At 58.6% G+C, this 18,792-nt stretch overlaps 1 protein-coding gene across 4 annotated transcripts; it reads left to right on the top strand.

Annotated features, from left to right (window-relative positions):
- The first annotated feature begins 790 nt into the window (after positions 1-790).
- Positions 791-18,374, top strand: HID1 (HID1 domain containing). 4 transcript variants are annotated; one of them, XM_045513601.2, is made up of 19 exons: positions 792-987; positions 5,988-6,137; positions 6,711-6,881; positions 7,408-7,521; positions 8,102-8,208; positions 8,453-8,569; positions 10,319-10,541; positions 10,750-10,806; positions 11,670-11,810; positions 11,934-12,024; positions 12,228-12,379; positions 12,485-12,563; positions 13,928-14,092; positions 15,046-15,273; positions 15,493-15,599; positions 16,124-16,204; positions 16,814-16,905; positions 17,033-17,191; positions 17,447-18,374. In XM_045513601.2, exons 1-19 carry the CDS (start codon positions 922-924, stop codon positions 17,508-17,510), a joined length of 2,364 nt encoding a protein of 787 aa, XP_045369557.2. In that variant the 5' UTR covers positions 792-921; the 3' UTR covers positions 17,511-18,374. The 4 variants fall into 4 exon arrangements, with proteins under 4 accessions (XP_074199756.1, XP_045369557.2, XP_074199754.1 ...); XM_074343653.1 differs by having other exon boundaries at positions 7,405-7,521; XM_074343654.1 differs by lacking the exon at positions 792-987 and adding an exon at positions 5,591-5,686 and having other exon boundaries at positions 7,405-7,521.
- Positions 18,375-18,792: the final 418 nt, after the last annotated feature.

The following is an 18,792-nucleotide window of genomic DNA, read 5'->3' as shown; positions in this document are numbered from 1 at the left end:
TATTATTATTAATTTGCCTCTATCAAAGCCTCGCTGGATGAACCATGGCTAATCTGTTCCTTGTTTCTCTCCCTAGTTAATTGCTCTTAAAGGGCAGGCCCTATAACTTAAGCCCCCTCTGCCCCCACCCCTGGCACAGCGTTGGTAAATACCAGTCCCTCAACTTTTTTGTTGAAATGGATGAACCTAAGATTCTCAGGAAAGGCAGGTGGTCAGAAAGGAGTCCTGGACCCAGAGGGACCTCTCACCCTTATCAGGCCCGGAGCTGCTTTCCTGGGGCAGGGGCACTGAGTCAGCTCCTCTCTTCCACGGAACGGAAGGCTGAGCCTGGGGCTTGTAACTAATAACAGCGGGGCTCTCTGGACATGTGGGTTTGCCAGGCCAGAAAAAGGGGAACCAAGAGCGCGGATGGTCAGGGGGGAAAAAGGGAATGGGAGTATAGGAATTGACAAGGAAGAAACTGGAGAGGGTTGGCTGAGAACGTGTGGGCCCCATGATGGCGTGGGGAACCTCTGGTGAGGCTAGGAGTGAGGGTGGGACGGGAAACGGGAGGCTGAAGGGTTTTGGTCCCTGGGTGCTAGGAGGAAATAGAAGAGATCGAGCGGGGATAACGCTCCAACGCAGAAAAAAGGGCGGGGAGGCACCCGGTCCCGCTAAGGACGAGGGGAGTGCGGCGGCAAAGGATCCCAGGGGCAAACTCCCGGCGCCCGGAGTGGGCGGGGCGGGGCGGCAGGTGCAGGAGGCGGAGCCCGACGAGGCGGAGCCAAGAGGGGGCGGGGTCGACGCTGGGCAGGCGGGCGGGGTGCGCAGCTCAGCTCCTGGGAGAGAGAGCAGTGGGGGCCGCGGAGCTGGAGCCAGATACGGAACCGGGGCCTGGGCAGGAGTCAGGGCCAGGGCCAGGCCGGAGCGGACTCCAACGATATGGGGTCGGCCGACTCCAAGCTGAATTTCCGAAAGGCAGTGATCCAGCTCACCACCAAGACACAGGTGCGCCCGGGGCTCCGGCCTCCTCACGCACCTGCCGGGCTGGGGGCTGGGCAGGGCTGGGGGAGCTGCGAGATCTTGGCTCACTGGGAGATGGGGGGGGGACCAGCTGGCCAGACGGGTGACGCTGAGGCCAGGGCCGGAGCGAGACTCCCTGGTCTGTACCCCAGGGCTCCATCCCTTATCCCTAACCCCCCACCCGCTGCCTCCTCTCCTGGGAACATCCCTTTCCCCACAGCTACTGCTGCCACCTTAGGCTGACGTGTGCCTACTCCCCAAGCCGGCGTCGCCGCTGTCCGCTCCGATCTCTGCCCCCCTCCTACGCCCCTCTGGCCTCGCATCTCCAGCATTTCCCCGCCCCCACCCTCCCAAACACCTCCCTGCTCTCCTCCCTACCCCTCGGTGCCCGCGGGTCCCGGACGCACAGACCAGGCTGACTCAACGCAAACAAAGCCGCCGGCGCCCTCCCGGGTCGGGGAAACAGCTGGTGCGCAGCGGCAGCGGCCTCGCTGGGCCCAGGTCGATGCCTATGGCCAGGGAAGGCCCAGGTCTTGATGGGAACACGCAGAGTGGCGGGCAGCACTGCACCCTGGCAAGGGGACCTGTTCGCAGGCCCATGGAGTCCGGGTTCCCAGCGGGGGACCACTGATTCAGGGGGCTCCTCCTCTGAGGCCCAGCAGTGGGATGGTTGTATGTGTGCGTACCTTCTGTTCTCCAGGTAGGGGCTGAGAATGGTCCAGGTTGCCATTGGACTGGGTGCCATGGGGCCTGGGGGTATCTTTCAGCCTAGTCCATGCTTGCACACTCCCTTGAGTCCACAAGTGGCACTGAGGCCACCTCCTTGCCCCCAACACACAGGACCTGGCCCCAGCAAGGCTACTTCCCTGCCCACCGCTCTCTCCTCACTCCTTGAGCGTCCCCAGATACCCTACTCTCAAAAGAGTCAGGACCTGCTGCCATCTGGGACTTGCCTCCTCCCCAACCCCCAGGGCTCTCTCTAGCTCTTGGCAATTATAGGGATTGAGGGGGTCTCTCCCCTCTGGTCCCACACTCTCTCATTCCCACGAGAAAGGTCAGATGCCCAGCAAATGCCCAGGGCCTCTGGAGGGTCCAACCCCAGCTGAGAGGCGTTTGATAGAAACCAGGCCTTGCTTCTTTCCACTTCCCCCATGGCTCCCAGTTTTTTTGAGCACTTGGCTCTCTTGGCATGGGGCTACTAGCTCTGAGGGCGGCAGGTGGGCCAGCCTCTCAACGTGGGGCCACTGGGCGAGGAAGGGAGGGAGGCTCCCGTGTTTACCTACATGGGGAGGGAAACACCTTGTTGGAGGAAAGAGCTTTGGGCTGTAGGCTCAGTAGCCAGGGTCCTTTGCTGGGCCAGCAGGACTAGCTCAGCCAGGTCCCAAAGGATCTAGGAGGGTGTACTAGATTCCTGCGTGCTCTGGCCCCCTCCCCAAAATCCATCTTTCCCTGGCTGTGGCCCTGTGACAGAGCTGCCTGTGATGGTGCTGTCCCATTTCCCAGCTGAGGACTGAATTGGCTTGGGACAGCCTGAGTCTCCCTTTGAAGAGCACTAGTGCCCTGCAGATGGGAGGGGGCCTGGGCTGCCAGAGGGAGAGACCTCAGGGGCAGAAGCCACTGGCCCTGTGTAGTGACCTGGCTCGGGCAGCTCAGGACTGAGGACCAGATCTCAGATGGTTGTTCCAGTCTTTGCCACTCGGTGTCCTCAAGGAGATTCAGACCAGTTGTCCACAGGGTGTCCTCCCCTTCCAGGCCCTCAGAGGCTGTGCTGTGAAAGCAGATTTTTGCTCTGGGCCACAGACAAACCGACCCAGCACCTTTTCCCGTGGTCCAGGCCTGAGCTGCCTCTGCTTGGCCTTCCCAGCCTTCCTGTGCTGCATCCTGTTTTCTTCCTGCCTTGGGCCAGGCCCGACCCTGGTCCTGAGGGCCGGCAGCTTTGGCTATGTTTCCTGAGCCTTTCCCGGTGTAGGTGGGGCCCTGAAGGGAGGCAAATTCCTGGACCTGGGACCCTCTCCTAGATCCTGCCTGTTTGGAGATTCTCTACTGTAGGGCAGATGAGACCTGGTGGCTCCACGTTTACATGTGTGCACGTATATGTGCATGTGAACGCCGTGGTGACACAGTCCTCTGGCATGGGTCACCCTTAGCAGGCCAGAGCACTGCTGGTCCTTCCCTTCTCCCCCTAGAGAGTTTCAAAAGATGTAGCTGGTCCCCCAGGCTGGTGGGGAGGTCTGGCCTGAGCAGGTCCTGGCAAAGCAAGGATAAGAATATCTGGTTTCCCATAAAGGTAGCTCAGTCCCTGTGCCCCTGGCAGCATGGGCCTGCCTGTTTCTAGCAAATATACTCTTTTCAGAGAAAGGGGTTTGGATTTTAGAAGCCTCTTTGCGTTGGGTGGAGCCCAGCTCAGGTAACTGAGGCCAGAGCTAAGCCATGTCCCTCCCTCAGAAGCTCCAGTGACCCTGGCCAATACCTGTAGCATCAGGCTCACTGGTATAGTCAGGTGATGGTTGCAAATTGAAGTTTCTGAGCCACAGAGGATGAACTATAAGAGGAAGCCCAAGCTGGGGCTGGGGGAGGTGAAAGTCACCACCCCTGAAGTTCAAGCCCAGTTCCCGTAGCTGGGACTTTGCTCTGCTTTGGGGCTGGGCTACCCTGGGGCCTCCCAAGTTCCCTTCTAAGTCTCTCTCCTTATTTTGAATTCAGTCCTCTGGTGATACTTGTCTGATGAACTAGATCAGAGGTCAAGTCCACTTGGTGTTCAGCTGAGTTTCTGCCCCTTTAAGGGGGTAGTGGTTACCTGGGAGGTGGGGAAAGTGGCTCCCCAAAGATGTTCCCAGACGGTGAGGGGCTCTGCATGTTGTCTGGGATGTCCTTCCCACTCCCACCCTGGCCACCTTGGCCACTGGGGGGTGCTTCCCCCGAGTGAATGTCAGTAGGCTGTCCTGGCAGAGCACCAGGAGGGCCAGCAAGCCCCAGCCCCAGGGCCCCTCCTTCGGCCTTTGTTCCTCTCCCCAAGCTAACTTGCTCTACCAGTTCGGGGACTGAGCAGGTCCTGGTGCCAGGCCTGCCCTGAAGGCCATGGCCACATGCTGCCCTGTGCCTTGGAGGAGAGCATGGTTTGGGGGGTGGGGACAGCTGGACCTTGGTGGGGCTTGTGCCCAGCCTAGAGTAGGCTGGTAGTAGCCTAGTAGTCTGCTCAGTGACTTGGCTGAAGGGATCTCTAGGACTAATTACAGCCTTCAGTTGAACAAATATTGGCTGAGCATCTGCCATATGCCTTCAGCGCACGGTCAGGGAAAAGGGGCTGGTGGTGATGGGGCCTCCAGGCAGGTGCTCCCAGACCTGTGGAGTCAGGGACTGTAATAAGGAACTGAGGGGTAGGAAGCAGGTTTCCAAGGTGAGGGCGGGCCCATCAGTCTGGAGCTCTGGGAGACTTCTTATAAGAAGTGGCTTCAGAGGGGAGGGTATAGCTCAGTTGTAGAGTGCATGCTTAGCCCAAAATTGTGATGGCTGTATAGTTAGTTTTATAGCTTGTCTTTTTTGGCATAACATTGTACCGTGAGCATTTCCCATTCATTAATAGTCTTTGAAGATGGGATGCCAACGGCTGCATAACATTCCATTGTTTGAATGCGCCTTAACTTTTTTGTTTGTTTGTTTCTCGAAGTTTTTGTTTTAATTGACACACAGCAAAGAAACACATTTTTGATCACTTTTGGTACAAATGCATACACACACAACTGAAATTCCAACAAAAGTGTCAGAGAACCATACTCAGCCTTAGTATCATGCAACCTAATTTTTTTTTGTTATTTACTATTCTATGTTAAATGTGCCTTAACTTTGAAGCATCCCCTGATTGTGGGTTATTTAGGTTGATTCCAACTTTTTCACTGTTACCAACAGTAACACTTTAGTAAACCTCCTCACATGCGCACTCCTCTGATCGTGTCCTTCGGGAGGTTTCCAGAAGTGGAGCTCGTGATTCAAATCAGTTGCCTACATGACTTATAAGGCCTAAGTGTGTTGAAGGCGTATTGCCTCAATAGGACCGGTGGGACTTTGAAATGTGTTAGAAGGGAAGAGGGGACAGTCTGAGCAAAGGGTAAGAGAAAATGCCACAGGGTTGTTTTGTAGGGAAAGTAAAGACAGGTGTGTGTCCGCGTGGGTACATGTGTCTGTGTGTGCACGCATGTGTGCCTGCCTGTAGATGTGTTTAGGTGTGATCTTGGCTGACTATCTGGCCGAGGTCTGGACTCTGCAGGCAGTGGGGAGCCCTGAAGGTCTTTGTTGAGGGAGCAAGGCCTTTGGTGCTGTGCTTTGAATGTGGGTTGGGGGCAGTGTGGAGGCAGAATTGAGATGAAAAATTTGGAGGTGGGGCCCTGGCAAGATTGGCCTGAACTGTGGCACCTGTGGTGGGCAGGTGGCGGGCACTTAAAGGAGTAGGTGTGGTCAGAGAGCTGTGGGGCTGCTGACTCTAGACCTGGCATCTATCTGTTGGGCGTGCCGGGAGAGGGTGGAGGCTGGAGCTGAGGCGGGCAGCCTGGCTGGATGGAAATGAGCACATGTCCCCTTGTCTTCTTCCTAGGGGAGGGGCGCAGCCTGGCTCTGGTCCCTGGGCTCTTGACTTAGCAGTATGGCCTAGGGAGGCCCCCAGGTGGGGAGGCCCTGCCAGAGGGGAATGGTGAGTTATCTGGGATCACCCAGTCCCTCAGGGACTGGGTTGGGCTTTGGCTACTGAGCTCAGTGCCCATCTGACCCCTGACCATCTGACCATCTGTGCCAAGTGTCCCCACCCTGCCTATGCTGGCCAGGGCTCCTGGTGGCTGAAGGATGTCCCGCACGTGGGAAGGCCCCTGGGCACCAGCAGGGATGGAGTAGGGGCTGTTGCTTCCCTCTTGAGGGCTCCCTTGGCCACATGTTGGGCAAATGGTGGGCCTGCTGGCAAGGGATTGTGCAACTCTGGTCGCTGGGTCCTCCCACAGCCTGTGGAAGCCACTGATGACGCCTTTTGGGACCAGTTCTGGGCGGACACGGCCACCTCGGTGCAGGATGTCTTTGCACTGGTGCCAGCGGCGGAGATCCGGGCAGTGCGAGAGGAGTCACCCTCCAACCTGGCCACTCTGTGCTACAAGGTGAGGGGTGCCTGGGCCCTCACTGCCACTTCCATCTGAGCCATTTCCCACCCTCCGAGGGAGGCTGAAGCTGGCCCAGCCCTGTGGTCCAAGAGAGCAGTCACCTAGGACATCCCTCACCCAGGTCTGTGTGGTCCCAAGGCTTCAGCCAGTTCTCCTCCTGGCTGGGCTTGGGGTGGAGGTGATGGTGGCAGTGCCACCTGTGAAGGCCACCTGCAGGCCAGGCACTGTCCACAGGTCAGCTCATTTAGCTCATCTTGTGCAGTTGCTTCTGTCAGTGTTGCCATTTTACAGATGAGAAAACTGAGGCCCAGATGGGTGGTCACTTAGCAAGGTCTCAGCCACTGAGTGGCATGCTGAGCTCTTGCTCCCAGAATGCTCCGGGCTCCTCCCTGGCCTGTATCTCATCTGCTGGGGCTGGCTGACCATCTGGTGAGGCGGACCTGCAGGGTGGGGCCTCCACCTGTGACCCCACTGCCTCTCCTCCCTGAAGCCTGGGGTGCCCAGCCTGACCCCAGAGTGCCGGGGCCCCACTCCCCACCCTGCCAACTTGCCTCTCTGCCCATCTCACAGGCTGTGGAGAAGCTGGTGCAGGGAGCAGAGAGTGGCTGCCACTCGGAGAAGGAGAGGCAAATTGTCCTGAACTGCAGCCGGCTTCTGACCCGCGTGCTGCCCTACATCTTTGAGGACCCTGACTGGAGGGGCTTCTTCTGGTCCACAGTGCCCGGGGCAGGGCGAGGAGGGGTCTGTGGGTCTGGCCGGGCTGGGTGGGAGGTGGAATTGTGGTGATGGGGAGGAAGCCTTCAGAGCCTGCCACATTCCTCCAAACCTCTTCCGGGCTTTGGGAAGGGCAGGGGCGATGGGGGGTGGGGTCAACTCTTCCTCCATGAGCCCTGGATCTCTTCCCACAGGGGTCTCTGCCTTCACAGCTGGGCACCCTCACTCCCCTGCCTGCTCCAGCCCCTCCCTGAATTTAGGTCCAGGCAACCGGAGGGAGGGAGGAGGTGATTCTCAGAAGAGTTTAGGGGGCTTGCCTGGCCCCTCCCTGTCGGTGGGAAGATTTCCTCACCGCTTCCAGCCTCGCTCCCTTGGGAGGTCTGGGGTGATTGGGAGTCTGCTTGCTGTTCCTTCTCCCACCTCTTCCTCCATTCCTCTGCCCATGGGTGCCTGCCTGGGCCCAGACCCTGTCCTCCCTGACCCCCAAGTCCTGGGCCACCTCCGCTTGGCTGGCTACCACTGAGGTGGCCCCGGGCTGCCCTGTCCCAAGCAGGGAGAGGACGATGATGAGAATGCCCGGCCCCTGGCTGAGTCCTTGCTCCTGGCCATCGCCGACCTGCTCTTCTGCCCAGATTTCACCGTCCAGAGCCACCGGAGGAGCACTGTGGTGAGAGCCTCCCACCCCCAACCCCTGGCTGGGAGGGCTTTGGTCCTGGGTAAGGACCAGTTGAAGTGCCCTTGGGTAGGGTGCCGTGGGGCAGGGCTGCTCTGGGAGGGCTGGACTGCCTGGCACGCCTGGTCCCAGGGAGGAGGTGGTGGCTGGCACAGCTGGAGGGGAGCCAGCTGGTTCAGGGCCCGGCCCCTTGCATCCGGGAGGCTGGGCACAAGTGCCCATTGTCTTGGTGGGTTGGGGTGTGGGGCTTGGACACTGGAAGCCTGGCCCTGTCACTTCCTGTGGCCCATGGACTGCACCTTGAGTGTTCTCTGTCCCCCACCCCCACTCACCACCAGATGCCCCCAGTTCCACCCTGCTCCCTCCCTCTCTCCCTGTCTCAAATAGGATTGAGTCAGTACCAGACTGAAGGAAAATGAGCTTTCAAGAGGTTGAGAACATTCATTTCTTCCCTTGTGCATTAGCACCTGGGGCATTTTGAGGGTCTGTCTTTAGGAGAGTCTTTGCCCCTAAGGATAGTGGGGCACTTAGGTTGGCCATCCCCAGCCTGATCTGTCCCTGACCCTGTCCCCAGGACTCGGCAGAGGACATCCACTCCCTGGACAGCTGTGAATACATCTGGGAGGCTGGTGTGGGCTTCGCTCACTCCCCCCAGCCCAGCTACATCCATGACATGAACCGGTGAGCTTGCTCGGCCCTGAACCCATGATGTAGCTGGACTCTAGGCTGGCCCACCCGCCCCCCACCCCCAGCTCGGAGAAGGAACCATACGTAGGGTCTTCCAAGGAGACCCAAATTCAGCCTCACAGGGATAAAGTGGGGCCATTTCTTTTCATGGACCTGATCTGGGGCTGGGAAGGGTGGGCACACCCTCCTACAGGAGAATTGGGATCCTCAGGTACCGAACCCCTCCCCTCCCCCCAAGGATGGAGCTGCTGAAACTACTGCTGACGTGCTTCTCTGAGGCCATGTACCTGCCCCCAGCTCCGGACAGTGGCAACACCAACCCGTGGGTGCAGTTTTTTTGTTCCGCGGAGAACAGGTGAGGGTCCCCTGGCCTTTCTTTCCATTCTCCTGGCTACTGGTTTCAGGCAGCCCAGGGCTGAGGCCGATCGCGAGTCTTGTCTTATTTGAGAGGACATGCTGCCCTCTGGTGGTGATGATCTGTAACAACAGCCGCACCTTAAGCCGAGCTGTCCAATGTCCCATTGGGGAGCCCTGGGTGGCCAGTGCTTGGGTCTAGAGCCACGCTGTACAGTAGAAATATAATGTGAACCCTATATGCAATTTTACATTTCCAGTAGCAGCACTAAAAGCGTGAAAAAATAAACAGGTGAAGTTAATTTTAATAATGTATTTCATTTAACCTAATGTATCTGAAATATTAGCATATAATATGTTATCAATATATAAAGTTGTTGAAATGTCTTATATTTCCTTTTCACACTGAGTTTTCAAAGTTGGTGTGTAGTTTACACTTACAGCACATCCCACTTCCAACCAGCCACATTTTTAAGCTCTCAATAGCTCTATGTGGCTTGTATTGGGCTGTGCAGTTTAAACAGCAGATGGGGAGGGGGCGTAATGAATACCCTGAAGGGTGGGGAAGCCCGGCCACATGGAGGTGCTCATGGGCTTGGGGGGGACATATGACTACATGGAGGTGTCACATGAGGGACTGAGTATTTGCAGCTCCAGCTGTGCCCAGGGCTGTACTGGCAGCTGAGGGGTTAGTACCCCTAAGTGTCATGGTTCATCCTCTTACTTCCAGACTCTGATTGCCACATGGCAGACCTCATCCTTCAGGTTTTGCTGGCCTCTCATCCAACCTTCCCTGTCCCCTCCTCCCCAAGTGGAGAGAACCCAGAAGTTTCCCTCCACCAGCCACAGACAAAAGTGGGCCAGGGTTTTCTTTCTCAGCAGCCTTATCAGGCAAACGGCCACCTTTGCCACTTGATTAACCTCCCTGAGTCTCAGTTTCTTCATCTGTAAGATGAGGAGCTTGACCCTTGACATCTTACAAATCTCTGAGTGGAGTCCTTCTGGGGCCTGGGGCCTGGGTGATGGGGTGCCTGCTCTGCTTCCTGAGGGGAAGGCTCCCTTCCCTGTGGGCCCCCAACCATTCTCGGAAGCCCCGAGGGAGGGTACCTGCTCCTTAAAAACCTCAGGGGTATGTCATTTATACATTTGCCCAAGCCCATAGATTATACAGCATCAAGACTGAACCCCGACATAAACTGGACTTTGGGGGATATGATGCGTTGATGTCGGCTCATCAGTTGTAACAGAGGTCCCACTCTGGTGGGAGAATGTGATAGTGGGGGACGCTCTGCATGTGCGGGGGCAGGGGGTATGTGGGAAATCTCGGTACCTTCCTCTCAGTTTTACTGTGAACCCAAAACTCCTCTCAAAAATGAAGTATATTTTAAAAAGTAATTTTAAAATGGACTTTAACTTCACCCTGAGGGCGAAAATCTAAGGGGTGTGGACGTGGTATCTTATAAAGAGCCCTTCATGACTGGCCATCTTGCTCTTGGTAATAAATTCCTTCTGGACTCAGCCCAGGGGATCCCAGCCCAGGGCGAGGATGAGGAGGGGGTCTCACTTACTCAGGAAAGGACGAGCTCCTGGTTTGGCTCCCTGGCCCCCAGACCAGGGCCTGGCACTGAAACACTTGTGGAGTAAGGGGGCCGCTTGGCTGACCCTCCCACTTGGCCGTGGCCGGGGATGCATGGAGGGCTGGGCCCGGTGGTGGCATCTCTGCAGCCCCGCCCCTCCTCTCCTGCTGCAGACACGCCCTGCCCCTCTTCACCTCCCTCCTCAACACCGTGTGTGCCTATGACCCTGTGGGCTACGGGATCCCCTACAACCACCTGATCTTCTCTGACTACCGGGAGCCCCTGGTGGAGGAAGCTGCCCAAGTGCTCATTGTCACCTTGGACCATGACAGCGCCACCAGCACCAGCCCCACCGTGGACGGCACCACCACAGGCACCGCCATGGATGATGCCGACGTAAGGACGGGAGAGGGAGGGCGCTGGCCCTTCCAGGCAGTGGGTGGGTCACACCCCGTCTAGCAGAGCAGGGCAAGGGGTACCCAGTGGGGACTTCGTGGTGAGTCTGGAGGTATCTGGGGTCAGAGGGGCACTGCTGTTGCTGCCTAGGCCTAAGGTAGAGGCGGGGGGTAGGGGCACCTTCTCACCCAGGCTTTACCCTCCGCAGCCTCCAGGGCCTGAGAACCTGTTTGTGAACTACCTGTCCCGCATCCATCGCGAGGAGGTGAGTGGAACAGTGCTCTTGCTCCCGTGAGTTCTCGATGCCCACTCCCTCCTCCAAGGGCTATAGCCTGGCAGGGCATGAGGGGATGCAGATGATATCGGGTTAGGGAGAGTGTTGACCCCTGCATGAAGGAACCATGGTCTTTGTGGACTCGGGCCACCCCAGGTGAAGCAGTGAAGGGCAGGACTGAGAGAGTCTTGAGACACAGAAAAGAACTGATGGCTTCACACTGGGTGAGGGTTCCCAGGAAGGCTTCCAGGAGGAGGTGGCTCTGATGTCAAGTTTGGTAGGGGAATGACAGTGGACTTAAAGGCCAGGCAGACCTGAGTACATGTGTCTTGTGACCTTGGGGGAGGTTTTTGTGCTCCCAGAGCCCTAATCTCTGCAGCTGTAATATGCGGACAGTAACTGCTCCCTTGCCTTGTTGTGAGGGCTGATTGAGAGCACAACAGTAGGTGCTCAGTGGATGACAGCTCCTTAAGAATAGAATGTTCCTCCTGTGTGACAGGTTGATGGGGGGGGTGGGAGGATGGTACCTGTTAACAAGGGGTCCAGGTGGGCGGGGTCCCTGTTCAGGGTGTGTGTATATGCGAAGGGGTCACTAGGAGCAGCCTTGCTAGAGAGACAGGGAAGCTTGTGGTCTGGTGGAGAGGTAGGGGGCTCTCTAGACCTGCCCTGGGCCCAGCCTCTGAAGGGCCTGCCCCAGGACAGCTTTTGATGACATTGGAATCTGGGCCCCTCCAGCTCTAGTGGTGGGATCAGGCCTGGAGGGAGAGGAGGCATCTGCTGGGGGGGGGGGCCTGGCCCAGGAAGCTGGAACTGGAGGGAGTGGACTGGACAGGCCCTTGCCCTCCCCACCCCAGGACTTCCAGTTCATCCTCAAGGGCATAGCCCGGCTGCTCTCCAACCCCCTGGTCCAGACCTACCTGCCCAACTCCACCAAGAAGATCCAGTTCCACCAGGAGTTGCTGGTCCTCTTCTGGAAGCTCTGTGACTTCAACAAGGTGGGCCCGCCTCAGGGACCCAGGCTGGAGGGCAGCATCTGGCAGACTCCCTGAAGGGGGAGAGGGTAGGGCAGAGCTGCCCCTCCCTCTGACCCTGCCCACCCATCTTTCCTGCCTCCCCAGAAATTCCTCTTCTTTGTGCTGAAGAGCAGTGATGTGCTGGACATCCTGGTCCCCATCCTCTACTTCCTCAATGATGCCCGAGCAGATCAGTGTAAGGCTGTCGTGGGCTTAGAATCCCTGGGGGGTTCCTGGCAGAGGGGCAGTTTTCACCAGTCTGTCCTGCCTCCCAGCAGCTCAGGCCTGGTGCCCTGACCTCCCAGGAAGGGCTTCTCCCATTAGATGGGTCCCTGCCCTGGGCTCCCTTCCTCCCCTCCCCACCCAGAATGGTGACCCCTCCCATGCCATGTGCCGCAGCTCGGGTGGGCCTGATGCACATTGGCGTCTTCATCCTGCTGCTTCTGAGTGGGGAGCGGAACTTCGGGGTGCGGCTCAACAAGCCCTACTCAGTGCGTGTGCCCATGGACATCCCCGTCTTCACGGGTACCCACGCCGACCTGCTCATTGTGGTGAGGGGCCTCCTACCGGGACCTGAGGGTGTGGGGGTGACATCCCCTTGGCTGAGTCTGGAAGCGGCAGGGACCCCATGGCTGCCACTCTGCTTCCCCGAACAGGTATTCCATAAGATCATCACCAGCGGGCACCAGCGGCTGCAGCCCCTCTTCGATTGTTTGCTCACCATCGTCGTAAATGGTAGGGAGGCCCAGAGCCCGCCTTCTCCGTGCTCACCACCAGGGGGCGCCAGGCCCCAGGCTGACCTGCCGCCCACTCCTTGATTCAAACCTGCCGGGTCCAGTAGGAATATAGGGGCAGCCATGGGTGTACTGGTCAATTTTCTAGTAGTCACATTTACAAAACAGAAAGAAAGGAAGCAAAGAAATAGGTGACAATAATTTTATTGTATATTTCACGTAACCCATTATATCCAAAATACCAGCATCTCAGCATGTAACGAATACACAAAATTATTGAGATATTTTATATTCCCTTTTTGAATCCAGTCTTCAGAATCTTCCGTGTGTTTCACACATGCAGCACATATCTGTCAGGACTATGTTTCAAGCACTTAATGGCCACATGTGGCCCATGGCAGTGGTACTGGACTGGCAGGTTTGGATGAGAGCCGTGCCCATCAGCAGGGGCTACAGACAGCTGGCTCAGAGGGGAAGGGGCTCAGGCTGGTTGGGGTGCTGGACCCAGCAAGGTGGGGGCCCTGGGCTGGGGCAGGATGACTTCAGCGTGGCTGTCTTTTGGAGAGGACGGTCCTGAGTGGTAGGGGCTGCCTTCTCTGTGGTCTGCTTTAGACTCCAGGGTGGGTGGGACAGTGTGGGGCCTTTGGACTGGTAGCTGCATTGTTGGACTGTGAGTCCTAGGGCTATATCCTCGCCTTCCATCACTGGCTCCTTCCCGCAAATCTTAACAGCACCAGCTAAATGCAGCCGGCTCTGAGAATGCATTTATGAAAAAGATGGCCACCAAGCCTGCCCCATCCTGGGGAGGGAGAAAGATACTACACCAGGAAGCCCACAGAGCAATCTGTGACTTCAAGCTGTGTGCAGCCTTTCGTCTCTGACTCCCTCTTCAGAGGCTGTGCAAAAAATCTGTATCTAATTATACATAGAATATCAGCTTGGTATTCTAGAGAATAAAGATCCTTAGTTTGTATCCTTGCCCAGTCATTTTTTAACTGGGGAACTTTGGGCAAGTTTATGAACCACTCTGAGCCTCAGTTTCTTCATCTGTAAAATGGGGATGGTCTCGTCTGTGTCCACCTCCTTCTCAGGTGCGGGGAGGAGTTGGGGAGACGGCCTGTGTGAATGGCTTTGGAAACAGTATGGCTGTCCACACAGGGGAGGGGCCAGGGACGGGCCCTGGGGCTCTGCAGAAGGCATGGCCAGTGTGACCTTGGCCTCTGGGGCTTGGTCTTCCTGACTTTCCAGGGGAATTCACAGGCAGGGGGCAGGGAAGTTTTGGGAGCAGGAGCATGTCGTCTGGCCCAGGCCCATGCAGGGTTGGCTGGTGGGGGCCCCAGGAGTGAGCCAACCCCTCCTCTGCAGTGTCCCCCTACCTCAAGAGCCTGTCCATGGTGGCCGCCAACAAGCTGCTACACCTGCTGGAGGCCTTCTCCACCACCTGGTTCCTCTTCTCTGCTGCCCAGAACCACCACCTCGTCTTCTTCCTTCTGGAGGTCTTCAACAACATCATCCAGTACCAGTTTGATGGTGAGGCACCAGCCCAAGCCCTCGGTCTGGCCTTCGGGGGCAGAACTAGGGTTGGCAGTGGGCAAGGACACCTTCCCATTGAATGAAGACACAGCCCTCCACCCACTGGTTCATTTATCCAATGTGCATTTATCGAGCACCTGCTGTGTACCTAGCCTTGTGCCAGGTGCACAGCATACAATGGGGAGCAAAGCAGAGTGCTCCCTGCCCCGTGGAGCTATAGCTGGGGAGGGAGGCACGGAGGGAGACTCGAAACAGTTATCCCCCAAAAGCACTTAGCACGGTGCCTGGTGACTTAAATATCAGCAGTTACTGTTACTGCTTGCAGAATAAGCGGCACCTGCACTGATCCAGGAGGGACGCGTGAGGGTTGGAGTAGGGTAGAAAAACGTGGGGGGTGGCAAATACATGCACAGGCCCTGGGGTGAGATGTTGAAGTGGAAACAGAACAGGGTCGTGAGAGGCAGGGACCAGTGTGGTGGGCGGGGCATTGAAGGTTAGGAAGTCATCTGTATCCCACCCTCAGACCCCTGACCCCGGAGCCAAGGGCATTCAGCGTGGGCCATGGAGCACAGGCACACAGCATGTTGTCCTTCCTCCCGGTGACCTGGCTCGGGGGCCTGTCCCACGGCTGCCTTGGTGGGACGCTGACATGCTGGGCCCACCCACTTTGCCAGGTGTTACCCTTTAGCGCTGGGTTGTGAGAAGGAAGTCCAGAAGGTACCAGGGAGCGGCCAAGCTCAGCCTAGCTTTTTTCCCAAAAGGTAGCATCTTGGTGTAGCCTCAGCCCGCACACACCTTCTGGTGCCAGCTCTGCCCCTGGGCTCCCTCTCTTTTGTGCCCTGTGCTGTCACCTCCTCCTGTCCTCCAGGCTCCCCCTCCCAGGAAGCCTGCCCAGGTGGAGGGCAGCCGTGAGGGACCTCCCTGAGACAAGGCACACTCCCTCCCCGCAGGCAACTCCAACCTGGTCTACGCCATCATCCGAAAGCGCAGCGTCTTCCACCAGCTGGCCAACCTGCCCACCGACCTGCCGGCAATCCACAAGGCGCTGCAGCGGCGCCGACGGGCGCCTGAGCCCTTGTCCCGCACTGGCTCCCAGGAGGGAGCCTCCATGGAGGGCTCCCGCCCAGCTGCCCCCGCCGAGCCAGGCACCCTCAAGACCAGCCTGGTGGCCACCCCAGGTCTGGCGCCGGCGGGTGGCGGTGGGGGGTGTGGATACCAGCAACAAGTGTGGGGCGAAGGTACTGGGGGGCCCAGGACGGGTAGCTGGGTGTGGGGAGTCAGGCACAGCATCTCTAAAGCGAGTAGAAGCTGGAGACTGGAGGGGCCAGGCCCAGGGCTGAGGCTTTCTAGGCGGGGCGCTGGGGCAGGTGTCCTCAGCCCCACCTGCCCACCCCCAGGCATTGACAAGCTGACGGAGAAGTCCCAGGTATCAGAGGATGGCACCTTGCGGTCCCTGGAGTCTGCGCCCCAGCAGAACTCAGCAGAGGGCAGCCCAGCCGTGGAGGTGGGCGACAGGGACTCCTGGAGTGGGCGAGGCTGGGCGTTCCTTTCTCCCTGGCCTCCGAGGTGTGGGACAGGCCAGGGCACTCTGGGGTCACCTGCAGCGGAGGGGCAGGCATGCAGCGCCCAGGGCATCAGGGTTGGCACTGCTGACTCTCTTGGCGGGGGGTGCTGTCACAGACCCCTCCCTTGTTTATTAGTCACGGGCTCAAGCCCTTGGCCTTCACAGCCTCATCCATCAGCCTTATCTGAGGCTGGGCTGGCCTTTACCCGGCGGCCCAGTCAGCCTCTGGTCCTAAACCTGTCACTGAGCTGGGCTGGGACGGGCAGGGCCTGGGGCCCAGGGCAAAGGGTGCTGGGCTGGGCCATCCCTCCTTTGGGAGGGAGCCCCCCTCCCCCTAACGTGGGCCAGTGCAGAGCCCTCATTCACCTCCAGTTCGAGACTGTGGGAGGAGCTGCTTCTGCCCCCTACCCCCACCCTGTACCCACTCCCACCACCCCTCAGTCTCATTCCTTCTCGGGAACCAGGAGCCCAGCCAGGTGTGGCGGGAGCAGCGGCGACTGTCCAACGCATCAGCCAGTGGGCAGTGGAACCCGACGTCGGAGTGGGTGAGGGTGGGGCAGACAGCACCAGGGTGGGGCTGGGGGTGGGGCAGGGGCTCCGGGCCCTGGGAACAGCTCAGTAAAGACTTGGTTGGGAATGGATTCGAATCCAAGCACTGGCCTGGGGGCCAGGTTCAGGGTCAGTCCTTCTGTCTCGTGACTTCGTCGTCTTTGGCTTCATTGCTTCCTCTGTCTACACTGTCCCCAAGTTTGTTCCCCAGCAGGGTTAAGCTTCAGCTGTTCACAGCACTAACTTTCTTAACAAATCACCCTTGCCAGTGTCCTTCCCCAAATCACTCGTCCACTCCCTTATGTGTTTCCTGAGGTTACCAGTAATTAATTGCATTTGCATGGGGGTGATAGATGTCTGCCTCATCACACCATTGTGAGGGTCAAAGGGGACACTTCCTGGCACATAGTACGTGCTCAGTGAGAGGCCACAGCTCTTGCCAGAAATAGCAGTCACTGTTCATGGGCGCTGCCTGGGGCCAGGCCCTTGCTGCTGTGAGCCGGGATGCTTCTTGGGGAGCCCATGGTTCCAGGTCAGGGATCAGGCCCATGCCATAGCCTCCGGGGGCTGCTTTGCCCACCCAGGAACCCTGGTCCCTCCCCCAGGTCCTCTCCTGGAAGTCAAAGCTGCCGCTGCAAACCATCATGAGGCTGCTCCAGGTGCTGGTTCCCCAGGTGGAGAAGATCTGCATTGACAAGTGAGGATGGGGTGGGGCGGGCAGGTGGGCCCAGGATGGGGGGCATATGGCCAGGAGCATGGGCCTTGGAGGTCCAGGGTGAGCCCCATGCTCCCCTTGACCTTCGGGACCCCCTTCTCCCTGGCAGGGGCCTGACGGATGAGTCCGAGATCCTGCGGTTCCTGCAGCACGGCACCCTGGTGGGGCTGTTGCCCGTGCCCCACCCCATCCTCATCCGCAAGTACCAGGCCAACTCGGGAACGGCCATGTGGTTCCGCACCTACATGTGGGGCGTCATCTATCTGAGGTGGGCCCCCCGGGGTGGGGCAGTTTCCAGCCTGGGTGGGGCTGGTGTCCCCCAAGGGTCTGTCCAGCCGGGCTGTGCGCTACTCTGCTAGTGGGGTTAATGTCAAGACAGTCAAACAGGGTGGTCTTGTCTGGGTGAGGCTGGGCGCCCACTGCCCAGGGTGGGACATCAGAGTAGAAGGACCACAGCCTGGCGCCTCCCCAGTCTCCCCTGCAAGCCTCCCAGCACCTGAGTGACAGGCCACTCCCTCTGCAGGAATGTGGACCCACCTGTCTGGTACGACACGGATGTGAAGCTATTTGAGATCCAGCGGGTGTGAAGATGGAAGCCGACAAGGGGCAGGGACTGGGGAGGGCGGGGACCCTGATCCCCCAGTGTTCTCCCCATGTTTTCCCCCACTCCTTGTTCTCAGCTTTAAATGACTATGATCAGGGCTGCGGGCGTGAGTGGTCGAGTCCTGGGTGGCAGGCCCCAGAGGCCCCTCGTGGCTGGGGTGGTGAGGACCACCCCTGCCCCTCACCTCCATGCTGGACTCGGAGGAAACTTCTGTCTCTGGGGCTGCAGGCCCTGGCCAGAGCCCCCACCTCACTCTGGCTCCCCTTCAAGAGCCGTTTCTGTGCTGACCCTCAGTGCCCGCTCGGCTCCTGAGCTGCGCACCCCTGGAGGCCACCAGGTCACTGTGCCCTAATGGGGGGCCCAAGAGGAAGACTTGGGCTGTCCCTTGAGGCACTTGGGCAGGATGAAGGGAGCCTTTCTGTGCCTCCTAACCTGAAACCACCTGGTCCGGGCCCAGCTTGCATCCAGGGCCGTGGGAGGAAGGAAGGTGGCCAGGCTGCTCCTGGAGGAGGCTGGGGGCTGACGGACTACAAAAGTCGGACTAGGGGACCCCTTCATTTTAGGGGTGTGGAGTGGCAGGCTGAGGGTCTCCTGCTATATTCTTTCGGGTCGCCAGGTGTAGCCTGGCTTGCTCTTACATAGTAATGGGTGTGAGGGAATGGGGGTCGGGGAGACTGTTCAGTTCTCCCTGCTCCACCCACTGCCCGATGACTAGGGGGCAGGGGGACCAGGATGCCACCCCTCTGTCCTTCTGGTTCCGGCCTCCAGATCTCCCTCACCCCGCCTGTGCCAGTACAATCATTGCTCTGTACAATCGGCCTCTTTACACAATAAAACCCCCTCTCTATGCCCTGCCTCTTCGTGCTCAGAGGGGAGGGGGTCAGGCTGTAGCTCTGTTTTCAGGGAAGCTGGGGACTCTGCTTCCCAGTGTCTCACCCGAGACGGCCTTCAGCACGTGGCTGGGAACCAGCATTTGTCATTTTCTTGGGTGGGGAAGAGGAGGGTTGGACTCTGTGGGCTGTGGCCACACAGAGAAAGAGCCCACGGAGGAGAGGTGAGGGGCCAGCCTTCCAGCCTCCTGCATGGCCTTCAGGGGCTTCAGCACTGGGGGTCTCTGAGACTGTAGCCCTGGGACTGCCAGCACTGAGCTTCATGGGCCGCAAGCCTGGCCTGCAGGGGCTGGGGCTGTCCTCCCCGGGCCACACCCTGGGCACAGCCCACTGTTTGCTCTGGGCTCAGGGAGATGGATGGTCTGTCAGTGCCTG

The sequence above is a fragment of the Camelus bactrianus genome, chromosome 16 (genome assembly GCF_048773025.1).
Source record: "Camelus bactrianus isolate YW-2024 breed Bactrian camel chromosome 16, ASM4877302v1, whole genome shotgun sequence".
In the NCBI taxonomy this organism is placed as follows: domain Eukaryota; kingdom Metazoa; phylum Chordata; class Mammalia; order Artiodactyla; family Camelidae; genus Camelus; species Camelus bactrianus.
Note: the sequence above shows the minus strand (reverse complement) of the source record. Positions and strands in the feature narration are given on the sequence as shown.

Excerpts from the sequence above, each read along its gene's own strand:
- HID1 (XM_074343653.1), top strand. The coding sequence starts at position 922 with ATGGGGTCGGCCGACTCCAAGCTGAATTTCCGAAAGGCAGTGATCCAG. Across the intron at positions 10,807-11,669 it reads CCCGCATCCATCGCGAGGAG|GACTTCCAGTTCATCCTCAA; the intron begins GTGAGTGGAACA and ends TCCCCACCCCAG. Across the intron at positions 11,811-11,933 it reads AGCTCTGTGACTTCAACAAG|AAATTCCTCTTCTTTGTGCT; the intron begins GTGGGCCCGCCT and ends CTGCCTCCCCAG.